This window comes from Adiantum capillus-veneris, chromosome 7 (assembly GCF_014529385.1).
Source record: "Adiantum capillus-veneris isolate H3 chromosome 7, ASM1452938v2, whole genome shotgun sequence".
NCBI classification, from domain to species: domain Eukaryota; kingdom Viridiplantae; phylum Streptophyta; class Polypodiopsida; order Polypodiales; family Pteridaceae; genus Adiantum; species Adiantum capillus-veneris.
Genome location: NC_140937.1, coordinates 28,466,233 through 28,480,348, shown reverse-complemented (window position 1 = coordinate 28,480,348; position 14,116 = coordinate 28,466,233). Strand labels below are relative to the sequence as shown.

Sequence of the window (14,116 nt, the reverse complement as noted above, 5' to 3'; positions counted from 1 at the left end):
TAGAGATTGCTCCAAACAAGCCAGATAATAGAGAAACCATGGGTAAGGCTACAAGTCAAAAAGAAATGGATGCTACCCTTAGCATCCAAAATCATGAAGAGCAGGTGAAGCCTTCAAAGGAAATGCATGTATATGTCATCCTTGGACATCAGTGGTTAGACCAACACAAGGCCTACAAAGAAGATACAATACTAATACTCTCTTCTCCAAGAGGTAGCCAACAATATTTACAGGTACCGTTAATGCTAGATTCAGAGTTGCCGAAGTCACAAGAATCCAAGACAAATCTTGTAGACAAAGGTAAAGGTAAAGTGGACCTTCCACCAATTAGCACAAACGATGTGATAGAATATGCCTCTACATCAAAGAACCCTCGTGGATCATATACTTCTAGCAAGTTAGGCTTTCAAAATTTCAAGTCAATTGCTGACCCAGCTGAAACCTCTAAGGAGACACCTAGAAAAGAAAAGATATTTTAGCCAAAGTACTGAAGAAAGAAAACGATATTCAAGCAAGTGTTTGTTCCGAGTAACTTAGTCAAATTCAATGATCCGGCCAGTTTGGATTAAAGATAGGAAATCAACATAGAAAGACAAACACGTGGGATGGATAGCATCACAATGGAGATTAAACGAATAGGAGTACTATGGAGGTAACAGACAGATATGGGTATCAGAACCCCAGGTTAGAGCATATGAAGTAGCATCAAGCCCTCCCAAGAAAGAAGTTCCACAAGGTATCAACCTCGACAATATTCTAGGATACCTAAGAAGAAGCTACACAATAGAACAACATCGAAAGATGTTAAAGTTTACCACAACTCTCAAGAGGATACAGAGAAAAGACGTATCTCAAAGAATCTTCCTCTTAGACAAGGATTATACATAGGTTATACAAATATTTGGCTACCAGTCAACCACAAGCCAATTGCAGCTACACTAGACCTGCATGAAGATCTCAAGAGCTCAACAAGACCAAAAGTGAAGCAAAGTCAACAAAGGAGTTACAAAGGTCCTCAAGAGATTTGGGTTCCTAAGTCTTCCAACGCTCCTAGTCAAAATCCAAATGCCGATAGTGAAAAGAGGCCTACAACAACATCAAAGACTCCTATCAATAGGCCTAATTGGATAATCAAATAGATAATGGAGTCTTCATAGTCAGAGAAGAACGACCCAACCAACGTGAATGCAGATCAAAGAAGATAAAATAGGTATAGCAAAAGAAACCTTCAATGCCAACTTGGTCCTTCACTAATCCAATTTTTGAGGATTCAGGCTTACTTTTCCCTGAAGAAATGTTTGTAGTAAGCTCAAGAATGTAAAAATTCAAGTCTCCATGGTGCAATTATTCTTTGGCATAGTCAGAATCGGCGGACTGCTAAGCCATAAAATGAGCAAGGTGTTAGTCCCAAAGCTTCAAGTCATATTAAGCTCTGTGCTAAGAGTCGTAGTTATTACGCTTACGCTCAAGCTAGAAGAGTTGAGCATATCTAAATTCATGTTTCTCATGCTGGATGAGATGAGCATAAGAGCTAAAGTCTACTAACTTACAAATGGTGGAGTGTTGTAGAGTCCAACACTCATGCACAGTGCACAGTAAGATGAGAGCACCTATCCTTGTCAACAAAAACCATTCTTAAAGGGGTGCTAGCTTGCAAATCCATGTCATATACTTTCATAGCTACACCATCTTTCTGAAGAATCCCTCAAAATATTTCTTGCACAGCATATTGTTTCCCATGCATTTTTGTGTATGCATAAATAGGATGTCCCACCATTAGACATATGCATTAGGCACTTTTGCTTCCACCCATGCACCTTGAGTGGACTACAACAGGCAAACCAATGTCATGCTAAAAAAAGTCATGTAACGGATTCAATAATGGGTGAATAGGAGGCTTGGGTGTGAGACCGCGGGGGATTGGACCATGCAACTCTCCACCCAACCATGCTATTTATAGACTCCTAGCCTCTAAAGATAGCGCCCCTTGACCGCATGTCCGTCCTGGCCCTTGGCCCTGCCCTTGGCCTGACATTACTCCCCCCTTGGAGAAGCGTTTTCGTCCTCGAAAACACAAGTGGTAGTATCTTAGTAAGAACACTGATGTTTTCCTTATTGGCATCCTCTACACGGGCCAATTGTTACCAATGTGAGACCGCGGGGGATTGGACCATAATGTGAGACCGCGGGGGATTGGACCATGCAACTCTCCACCCAACCGTGCTATTTATAGACTCCTAGCCTCTAAAGATAGTGCCCCTTGACTGCATGTCCATCCTGGCCCTTGGCCCTGCCCTTGGCCTGACATTGGGGACTGTCCAACACTCCCCATTGCTTGGTGTTGGCCTTCGTATAACCGAAAATGACGACCATGGTGATGTGATTACAAAAATGCATTTGAGTCAATACTGGACGAATAGGAAGCTTGGGGACTGCCCAACACTCCCCATTGCTTTGTGTTGACCTCAAGGTTAAAATCATTACATGCAACAGTGGAGTCAGCACCGAGCAAATAGGAGGCTTGGGGACTGCTCAAAGCTCCCCATCACTTGGTGTTGACCTTGGCAAATTGGCGTCGGCCCAGTAGACTTCCACGGATATCACATTTTTTAATTCCATATCTATCAATGAATAATCCCTTGAGTACCTTATTAATATATCCAATGCTAATAAGTACTCCAATAATGTGTGTATCCCAAAGGCACTTTTTTTTCACTAGGTTTTTTCCTTTTGGTCATCCAGGTATTAGACCCAATTTAGAACCTCATCATTCTACTTCCCTTGCACATAATTTTTGTAAGTAAACATCAGCCTTATCATTATGCTATTACAACGGACAAATACAACATCATCTCTCACATCAGACATCGGACCAATGAGGATGCTGCAAAAAAATTAAGCCTCATCAACAAATTCAATTACAAATGCAAGCGATCAACCCATCAACAACCAATCAAAACCTTCCCGTGCCTCCATGGACACTTTTCAATAGTGCTCGAGGATGGTGACTAAAATCGGAAGGGGGGAATGTTAACTGAGTCAACGTCAGTTAACAGGAGTTGCTAAAGACCAAAGACGTATGGATGCACATCGAGGATAAATACAAAGAAGCAGTAAAGATTGGAGTTACATATTTTCCACATTTTCCCAAAACGGTCATGTATTGTAAATTCCCGATTTATTTCAAGCTATTGTAATATTTTAATGTGTTACGGGCTCAATGGGAGTTCCAAGCTGTAAAGAACAGGTCAGTTAGTGTGCCTAGGTAGCAGATTCAGTAAGTCATGGAGCCCTAAAGGCCTTGGGTGCTCGGACATTGCATATTTTTACCCTAGGTATATAAGGCAGTATATAAAAGAAATTAGGGTTCTAAAGCTCATTTATTGAGAGCACTCTTTGGTGAGAGCTCTTGAGGTGTGTGGCTATGGAGTCCTTGAGATTCTCCTTGCTCATGTGACTTGATTGACACTAATCAATGATTAATTCCCTTTCACTATGCCTCTCTCATGCTTCTTGTGATTGCCTATGATGCTTTGATTAGCTAGATCTTAAGTAATTAGTGGTTAATCCCGCTCTAATCTTGTGTGATTTCTCTCTTTTACTTGTGTGTGCATGTAGGTTTGATTGGAGTGTGGTGCTCAATAGATCTATGTGTGTGTGCTTGCAATTAATGTGTTGTACGATAGGATTAGTGTTGTGTGAATCTTGCAATCGTTAGTGTGTGTGATTGGGTTGATTGGAGGTGAAGGAAAGTGGATGTGGAAATTGCCCTTCATTGTGGCTTAGCTCTTCCATAGGCCGAGAAGCTCACTTCGTAGATTCACCCATTCGTGTTTCCAGGATTAGCTCACTACTTGTGTGAGTGTTTCCATGTCCTAGGCGGGTATCTCATCCCTCCGGATTGATAATTTTGTTGGTCATTGGAGCTATGCCATATGGTAATAAAGAACCTCACTATGAGTGGATACTCATCTTGTGCAAAAGAATAGGCATGTGCCACTGGAGAAACATTCGCTATTGGGTAGGGATCACTAGTAGTCCATAGACGTATCAAACATTCTAATTCCTTAGAATTTTCTCACACGCGAGTCTCTCTACCAAATCCCATTCACAAGAAAGTACATGGTATCATATGTGAAACACTTGAGAAAAATAAAAAAGGTACCTTTCATTGAAAATAGAAGCGCACGTCTCTGGTGAGCTAGCCATCTTTGGGAGAACATATAGATTTGGTTAGCTCTCTAAAACATAAGCGTTGTTTTCTTGTGATGTTGATGTGATTTGGTGAATTGGGGCTATGTGTTGGATCCGATGGGGTGCACCCTTGTTGATAGTCTCTCTTGCTCTTTTACTTTTTTTTCTTTTTTTTTTTTTGGCTAGCATAAGTATAAGGCTATGTATATACAGTTTTGAACCAGATTGAGCATCGAAGGTGGTCATTATTGAAGCTTTATGGGTCCTTTTTTATATTCCCCTTGTCAAAACACGATGATTCCTATGTGCCATATTTTTCATTTTAGGCATGGAAGTGGAACTTTTAGAGGTTTGTGCTACATGTATGGATGTTTTGTTTTGTGATTCCTCTGGAGGCGATATCTTAGGGACTATTGCTTGAAGGGTAGGGTTGAGAGTTGGTTTCTATGTCGTGATACTCCCGGTTTCCCAATCAATACTACATTTAGTTGCAAGTAGCCATGTGCATCCTAATGCTAGCACTAGGTTGTGGAGCCTTGGTGGGCCCGTGTCCTTCTTCCTCAAGGTTTTGTATAGGATAACCTTTCATCGCGTCTAAGTCACTAGCTGCTAGGTGGGAGTCTTGGGTAGTACTGCCTTGGGTTCTCGGTGAGAGCCTAATGTGGAGGGATAATGGGTGCTTGTGTCAATAGAGGCACTCTCTATATGCTCGTGCTCTAGCACACAACCTTAGAAGTGTTGATGAGTGCTCGTGAAAGCTACTCACCTAGTTTTTTGGGTGTTTTGCAACCCGATTTTACTCTCAAATTTTTTTATTTCTTGGTTCTTTTTTCTGACCAAGCTATGGAATATAGCGTGCGATCGCTCAAAATGAGCGTCTTGATCAGAGAGACATGGCATGCTTTACAACCCAAGATTTAGTTACTTTACACCCTCAAAATTCTCAAAGCAATCTATTTCTAGTTGGGAGCAAGGCTTAAAATGGAAAGTCCAAGGGTGCAAGTGTGAAAGGGAGAGTGGACGACTTGTCCCACAAGCCCTCACTCCCTCTTGTGGGGGTAGACTATATATATAGTCTTGGGTCTATACTATATCATAAGACTGAGGACTGAGTCCTTGGCTTGAGCTTGGGGAATGATTCCGGTCATTCTTTTTAATACACGCTTTTCTTAATTTTTCTATCTTCTGTAATATTTTTCTTTTCTTTTATTTTTTTATTTCTTAAAAGAATTGAGAATAAGGTTTTATGAGTGGTCATTGTCTGCCACACACAGATTCGACCACGTACAGAACTGTGTGCCGCACACATAAGTGAACAGTCGTGTGCGTGGACCTGACATAAGCAAGACAGAAGGGACTACAGAAAAAAATTACAATGGAGAACTAACAGAACAAACTTAAACAAAGTATAACAACACAGAGCTTGACTGAACAAAAATAGTGCAGAGCTTAACATAACAAAACTGAATTGTTATTCCTAACAAACTTGTAGCAAAACCACACGCATGCACCTTCCTCTACCTCTTCTACATGCACTGAGTGACTTCACGAGGCAGCATAGAGCGCTTCTTAAGCTTGATGCAAGGAAATTCCCCAACAAAATGGTGCCAAAAATGTGCACGTCTGCCACACTTGTCGAAGCTAGGGACTTGCTGAGCACCGTATGCGAGCCACGGATGGTTGCAAGCGCACAAGCAAGATAAACTAGCAAGCACAAAGAGAGTAAGGGTGTGTCACTAACCGCTCTACGCTCGGTGCTGTGTAGGATTCCTCGCTGCAAAGAAGAGGGAGCCACCACTGCCACACTCAATCGCCTTGCTGCCACAATGCTCAATCACGCACACACACACACTCTCTCTCTCTCTCTCAAGCATACACACACACACACAAACACACACACACACACAAACACACACACACACACACACACACACACACTCGTGAGCACACGATGGAGAAGGAGATGGAGATAGCGCAAGAACACTCTTCTTTAGCATGCACCCTTCAAAATGAGGGATTTAGGTCACAATGGCCCTTTTATATGGCTTTGGCCCATTCACACATGGTCACTCACACTGGCCGATCAAAGTAAAAATATTGTCAAATGAGATATGTGGTGCTCCTCTCATCGGAGATCACCCAAGCACCTATAGGACCAACAAGCCCGGTCCATGACTCAAAACAATGAGATAAAGCATCCGTCATCAATTAACAATAGTAAATGTAAGTAGTGTATTAATAAAATAATGTACAAATATACCTCAAGCTCGTGTCGAGTCTTAAGGGTCATCATATTACATAGGACATCAACCAAGCTTCCCAAAGAAGAAATCAACTACCCTTAATAGGTCAGTTTTATCACGCTGGTGCACCCAAGTTTCGTCGACCCAAGAAAAAGCCAATATTAGGTGTGTGGAAATCAGCAGGTTGATGGCGTTACTCTTGAGCATCTACTTGATGCAAGGTACAACAAGCATGGCAGGGACGTGTATGCCAGATCCAGTATTTTGCAGGCCAAGCATGGTTGTGAATCTTTGCTGGAGAAATCGTAACATTCTGTGTATGAAGGTGTCGGTCGTGCTCGGCAAGTTCAAGATATGACGGCCATCCATGAATTGTCGCCATTTCAAGGAAGGACCAATGTAACGAGTTGCAAACGTGATGGGGGTCGGAGAAGAAGTCGACGGGCAGGCCGGACATCAACGGCACGTGAATGCTTGCAACGTCCAGGTTTTTAAGAAAAAAAAACAAGAACAATTTTTTTAGGGGCATGCAAACGAGGGCTGTGGGCTTTGTAGCTTGCATGGGAAAGTCGCCATCTGGAAGTGGAGGAGGTCGGTATGCAGACAAGAAAGAAGCAGCACCACTTGGAGGTTTGCATGAGAGGTGCCATATGAGAGGGAGGAGCTCGTGAGAGCTCTGAGAGGAGGAGAGTATTGTACGGGCAGGTCCGGGGCTCAAGTGGCACACCACAAAGGTGGCGTCATTAGAGAGGCAGGCTGCCTGGAGTGGGAGAGCATCCAGAAGAGGAGGGCCACGGGGTGCTGCAGCTTACAAGAGGAGCCGAGCGGCTGCAGTTGAGGACTGCATGAGGCCACCGGTTGAGCTGGGGCTCACAGTGCAAAGGGACGGCAACTTTCTGAAAGGATAAGCTTATGGCCAGGAGGGGCCAACGCTGTAAGAGCTTGGAGGTGCGAGAGCTGCAGATTGGACAGCGCTACAGAGGCTAGCTTCAGAGGAAGGAGATGCATGAGAAGGTTGACGTGCAAAGAGAGGAGGCTGCCAACTGCACAAGGAGAGGGGTCGTCATCTACAGAAGAGGAAGCCGCCAGGTGGGAGTATGGAAGAAGGGTTGGAGGTTGGTCGTCTTCATAGAATATCATCGAGAAGGATGGAAACAGTTATGCTCCAAAACATTTGTATTATGCTCCAAAACATTTGTATTATGGGCTCCAGCATTGCCCAACTGTGTGATAAGATACTGCCATGATATCGATCCATTCCAATCACCAACCAATGATGATTGTCTCTCTTATCCTCATGTCTCGTTAGGCATAACCATGTATGGGTTTTTGGTGTGTGTCGAGTGCATGAGTTTATATGTGGGGAAACGTTATAGGCCAAGCCTGTGCCTTGTTGCATATGAATTTGTGAATGCTAGAAGTCTAATATGCTTTGAGGTGTGTGAAATCGGGGAGTCGAGAGTCTGGGTGAAAGAAGGTTGTAAGCTTGTAGTCAGATTTGTGTTTTCATCAATCTCGAATTGTCTGAAAGTGTCAAGGTTGTTTTGCTTTGTATAAGGTTCTTTGAAAGAGGTGGAAGCTTAAGCCAAGCTTGCTTGCTTTGTGGTCAAGTGGGTGTAGTCGGGGTTGGTCGGGACCGGGCTTGGACAATAGTCGTTGCTAGCTTGTGATTCAAGGTGTGTGTCTACTAGGGGATAGGGGTGTTGTGAAATCATTGGGCTATAGAGAGGCAAGCATTCAGTGTGCTGGTGGTTTTCTCATTTTCCCCTTTCCATCTTGTGGTGCCCCCACTGAGGATCCACTGATCGCTTGTTGACCAATTGTTTGTGAATCAAGATGAAGCAGGGTTTGGTCCAGTCTTCAAAGGAGATGAAGAGGCAGATGATTGGATTGCCGATTTTGAGCTATTTGTTGAGAGTACTGCAGGTGTCATGTGATGTAGCAAAGCTCCGGACTCTACCTTTGGTGCTACGAGGTAAAGCAAAATTTTGGTTTGATGGTTTAGAAGATGTGCACAGGTAGAATTGGATCGGATTTTGAGAGCACTTTCTACAAAGGTATCGAAAAGTGGTGTCGGCTTCGGAAGAAAATGCAAAGACCAAAGGCTTGCAGCAGGAAGTAAGTACAAATTTTGATGCTTTTGCTGATAAATTTGAAGCTTATTGGGGGGATTTTGCGGTTGCTACCCAAGCAACAAATGTAGGATATTTTAAGCGGGAAAAGTTTCTTTCTTGCTTGCATCCCTATGTTCGTGAGAGAGTGGACTATGAAGATCCAAGCACTTATGATGAAGCTGTCAGAGTTGCCAGAGCAAAGAGTCAAAAGATGAAGAAAAAGATGGAGGCAAGATTGTTGCAGTCAGTAATCATGACAGCCAGTGGACCTAAGTCCAAACAAATCAAGAGTAGCAAGAGGTAAAAGCTCCTTCTTTTATTGATATGCATTTGATCAAAGCACAGGAAGCTGATGCCAGGCTAGAAAAGGTAGAAGAAGTGCCAATTAGGTCTCAAAAGGTGTAGAGAGGCATATTCAGAGTGCCACTCAATTTGCTTGCTAAAGTGGACGAGGTGATAGAAGATCTTAAAGAAGAGGTGTCAGTTCTAGAGCCAACAACGAGGATGACAGCAAAGGTGCAAGAACCGGTAGGATCAGAAGAGGGGTCCGACACCTCTCATAGCTCTAGCAATTTGGACACAGATAGCATGTGGTATGAAAGTTATGATGTTTTTCATGTAGATGAAGTGGAGAAAAATGTATGCGAGTTGACTACCAGCCAGCCAAAGGTCGAAGAGAAGTATCGTGTTACACCTTGTGTGAATCGGCCAGTCGAGCATCCATCTCTTGTGTCTTAGGATGGTGATTCCTTGCTAGCAGAAGAGGTATGGTTTGATTGTGCATCAGACCTAGTTGAAGAGCAGGTTTTCGAAGATGACTTGAAGGAGCCAGAAATAGAAGCAAAGGTATGTCAAAGTGATGCATCTATGCAGGGGTGGAAAAACCTTGCCTTGGTGAGCATGTAGAGGGGTACTTTGAAGTTTTGTAGTTGGTGTGTAGCCGTAGAGAGTCAGCTTTGGCAGATGACTCTATGGAAACTGATACAGGTGCAGCCTATAAGAGTGATGCTTCATGCAAAGAGGAAGGTGCCACCAACCTTGCAAGTGATGGGGTATTTGAAGAACAGGATGAAGCTGTAGCAAGTCATGCTCTTAAGCACGAGGAGTTGGTTTCAGAGCCTATTATAGAAGATTTGGATACAAGTTTGCAAAGGGATCAGGTTTGCTCGGCTATGCAGCAGGTGGAGGCAAATGGCAGGGTTTGGCTACTTTATGCTATGCTATTGATAGCTATGTTGTTCCAGGTTTCTTTGCAAGGTGTACTATGCAGGTTCAATGCTCATGTGATGAAGATGATGATATTGAGGGTTCTCTAGCGGATGATAGGGTAGCTGCTTATGGTAGAGGTGCTTCAAGTGATCAAAAGCATGCCTATGGTTGGCAGAAAGACTTATGGATGTAGGGTGACAAAGCTCCATGCCATGAAGGGCTGTAAGGGTGGTCTTTCTATTGGCCTACAAGTGCAAAGGAAGGCTTGAAGATGCATGCTTTACAGGTGGATGGCCACGGCCAATGTTTTGTTTTTGATCCAGGTGGACTCTATGCCATGCTTGGGGAAGCCTTGAGCTTTCCATTTGATCCTAGCGGATGATTGCAGTAGTAAATGATTTTCTCTCTATCTCTATCCTATCTATATAGGCACTATATTATCATTTTTCTTATGCAGTATATGAAGCTATTTTATGTCATTCTCTCTATACAAACTTATTTTACCTAAATAATGCTATCGTTGAGCATGAATTCTCAACGAGGGGGTGGGAAATGATGGTGCACCCAAGTTTCATTGACCCAAGAAAAAGCCAATATCAGGTGTGTGGAAATTAGCAGGTTGATGGCGGTACTCTTGAGCATCTACTTGATGCAAGGTACAACAAGCATGGCAAGGACATGTATGCCAGATTTGTTAAGTATGGAGCCTGATTTACCCTTGTAATTTTCTGTGGTAAAAGCGCACATTTATAAGGCCCCCATTATGAGGAGAAGCCATCGTGCGTGAAGGAAAATCACTCACCGGAAACCAAAATTTTCACGGACAAGAATGAGGGGCAACTTTAAAGGCCTCGGGGGCGGAGGCCCCCGAGACTTTTTTTTTCGCCGGAATATTATGGCCGGACGGCGGCCGGAAAGTGGTCGGAAAACAACCGGTCGGTTGGCCGGTGGCCGGTAGTCAATGGCCGGTGGTCGGAAGTCAATGGCCGGTGGCCGGTGGCCGAATTCAATGGCCGGTGGCCGAATTCAAAAGCGGACTTGTCTTCTCAAGAGCGGCCACACATGGGCGGATTGGAGGGTCCGATTTGGACTTATTCGCACAAGGGCGGCTACACATGGCTGTCTCTCATAAGAGAGGGCAGCCCTTTTGGCCTATAAAAGGAGGCCATTTCTACACACATTTCATAGTGTGAAGTTGATGCAACAAGGTGAGTGTGAGGTGGTGAGAGTGAAGCAAGGTGGGAGCTCCATTAAGGGTATAATCCCTTTGTAAATTACTTCTTGTTTTGAAGTACTAAAGCCATTGAGTGGCTGCTTTCCCGTGGACGTAGCCCACATTGGGTGAACCACGTATATCGTGTGTACTCTCTCTCTCTCTCTCTCTCTCTCTCTCTCTCTCTCTCTCTCTCTCTACTCTATAATCTCGTGTATGTAAATCTGTCTTTCTCCATTAAGTAATCTACTCAATTATCTATTTAGCTACATCTTATTTCCTAACAACTGGTATCAGAGCAAGGTTTGCTCGTAGCTAAATTATCTCAAGGAAAGGATTCCTTGAATTGAGTGGGAGTTATGGCGGAGGAAGGGAAGCTCAAGATTGAGAAGTTCAACGGCAAAAACTACCAACATTGGAAGATGCAGATTGAAAACTATCTCTACCAGAAGGACCTCTATTTGCCACTAGGCGGTCTTGCGAAGAAGCCCGCAACAATGGCAGATGAAGCATGGATTGTCCTTGATCGAAAGGCACTGGGAACAATCCGGTTAAGCTTGGCGTCAACGGTGGCCTTCAATGTTTCGGAGATGAAGACCACGGAGGACTTGATGAAGTCACTTGACGACTTCTACGAGAAACCATCGGCATCCAATAAGGTATTTCTTATGAAGCGCTTGTTCAATCTAAAGATGGCAGAGAATGGTTCAGTTGCAGAACACCTAAATGACTTTAACACAAACATAAGTCAACTTCGATCAGTGAAAATCAATTTCGATGACGAAGTGCGAGCTCTCCTTATACTATCATCTCTACCGGATAGTTGGGACAGCCTTGTGATGGCTGTAAGTAATTCTATCTCTGGCACAAATACTCTTAAGTTTGATGATGTTGTGGGTGTTCTTCTAAGCGAGGAAATGCGAAGGAGAGGCACACGAGAATCATCAAGTGCTGCACTATCAGTGGAAACAAGAGGAAGGCCTAAGGAGAGGTTCAAAAACCAAAAGGGTCGTGATCGCTCAAGGCGGAGCAAGTCACGCACAAAGTCAGTTTTTGAATGTTGGAACTGCGGCAAGAAGGGCCACGTCAAGAAGGATTGCTGGTCCAAGAAGAAGAAGGAGACAGAGTCTCAAGACAACAAGCCAACATCGGAGGCCAATGTGGCAGGTAAAGTAGAGCAAGATGCTCTAATTCTCTCATTAGACAATGTGTCTAATTCCTGGATAGTAGATTCCGGGGCTTCATTCCATGCGACACCACACAAGCAACATTTCCAAGACTACACCAAAGGTAATTTTGGGTATGTATACTTGGGAGATGATGAAGCTTGTGAGATTGTCGGCAAAGGTACAGTTTCTGTCAAAACTGCTAACGGAAATGAATGGAACCTTAAAGATGTTAGGCATGTTCCTTCTCTTCGCAAAAATTTGATCTCTACAGGACAATTGGACGATGAAGGTCACAACATTGCATTCGGAAACAAACGGTGGAAGATCTCAAAGGGATCTTTGGTGGTTGCCAAGGGTGAAAAAGTCGGTACACTTTACTTGTGTGTTGTTAGCACGCAACCTTCAGCTTGTGCAGCAACTACAAAAGTTGACAGTGCGGTGTGGCACTACCGACTTGGGCATATGAGTGCCAAAGGAATGCAAATCCTTCAAACAAAGAAGCTTCTACCAGGTTTGAAAGAAGTGGACTTAGAGTTCTGTGAAGATTGTGTTTATGGTAAACAAAAGAGGGTAAAATTTCAAAAATCAGGAAATGAAAGAAAAAATTAAAAACTTGAGTTGGTTCATTCTGATGTTTGGGGTCCTGCAAGTACACCATCACTTGGTGGCTCATTGTACTATGTAACATTCATAGACGATGCGACTAGAAAAACATGGGTTTATGTCATGAAGAATAAATCTGATGTATTTTCCATATTTCAAAGGTGGAAAGCCTTTGTGGAGAATGAAACAGGTACCAAGGTTAAATGCCTTAGATCCGACAATGGAGGTGAATATTGCAGCCAAGCTTTTGTGCTAGCAATGGAATTCGGAGGCAAAGGACAACCCCAAGGATACCTCAACAAAATGGGATTTCGGAAAGGATGAACAGGACAATCATGGAACGAGCACGAAGCATGCGGCTACATGCAGGCCTACCGCTTGAACTTTGGGCGGAAGCTGTAAGTACGTCTGTGTACTTAATCAATCGGTCACCCTCAACGGCATTGGATGGGGGAGTTCCAGAAGAGGCATGGACAGGTAAACCGGTGAATTATGCATTTTCCAAAGTGTTTGGGTGTGAGGCTTTCATGCACATAGATAGAAGCCTAAGATCAAAGCTAGATGCAAAGTCCAAAAAGTGTTTCTTCATTGGCTATGGAGAAGGAGACTTTGGATATCGCCTATGGAATCCTGAAGATCGTAAAATCTTAAGGAGTAGGGATGTAATTTTTAACGAACAAAATATGTACAAAGATTACTTGGAAAGAAAACAAACAAAAGAAACAGGTGATGAGTACATGGAGCTTGAGGACGGTGAAGACTCAAGGACTGCAAACGGTGACAATGTGCAACAACGTCAACCAAATGAGGAGCCTCAACCTATTCCCCGAAGATCTACAAGAGCAAGTAGACCTCCAGAAAGGTTTGTTCCTTCCTTCAACCATCTCTTGATCTCAGATTCTGGAGAGCCGGAATCATATGAAGAAGCTATGCAACATGAATCCAAAGAAGAATGGACGAAGAGCATGCAAGTGGAGATGGACTCACTACATCGCAACCAAACATGGGAGTTGGTTGAGTTGCCTAAAGGTAAGCGGGCACTTCAAAACAAATGGGTGTACAAGCTAAAGGAAGAAGAAGGTGGGAAGAAAAGGTACAAGTCTAGGCTTGTGGTAAAAGGTTTTTCTCAAAAGAAAGGTATTGACTTCAATGAAATATTTTCTCATGTTGTAAAAATGAACTCAATTAGGCTTGTCTTAAGCCTTGTGGCTGCTCATGATCTAAATCTCGAGCAAATGGATGTAAATACGGCATTCCCTCACGGTGACTTAGAGGAGGAAATCTACATGCTTCAACCAAAGGGGTATGAAGTAAAACGTAAGGAGAAAATGGTTTGCAGATTAAAGAAGAGCTTGTATGGTTTAAAGCAAG

General features: G+C 43.4%; 1 protein-coding gene and 1 pseudogene across 1 annotated transcript; both read left to right on the top strand.

Moving 5' to 3' along the window:
• Nucleotides 1-6,974: 6,974 nt before the first annotated feature.
• On the top strand, nt 6,975-10,088 carry LOC147453612 (uncharacterized). Its single transcript, XM_086517171.1, has one exon. It carries the CDS (start codon nt 7,440-7,442, stop codon nt 7,992-7,994), a length of 555 nt encoding a protein of 184 aa, XP_086373297.1. The 5' UTR covers nt 6,975-7,439; the 3' UTR covers nt 7,995-10,088.
• On the top strand, nt 9,523-10,185 carry LOC147453611 (uncharacterized; annotated as a pseudogene).
• The last annotated feature ends 3,931 nt before the right edge of the window (nt 10,186-14,116 follow it).

Bases quoted from the DNA above. Each gene is read 5' to 3' on its own strand.
- LOC147453612 (XM_086517171.1), top strand. From the start codon at position 7,440: ATGCATGAGAAGGTTGACGTGCAAAGAGAGGAGGCTGCCAACTGCACA.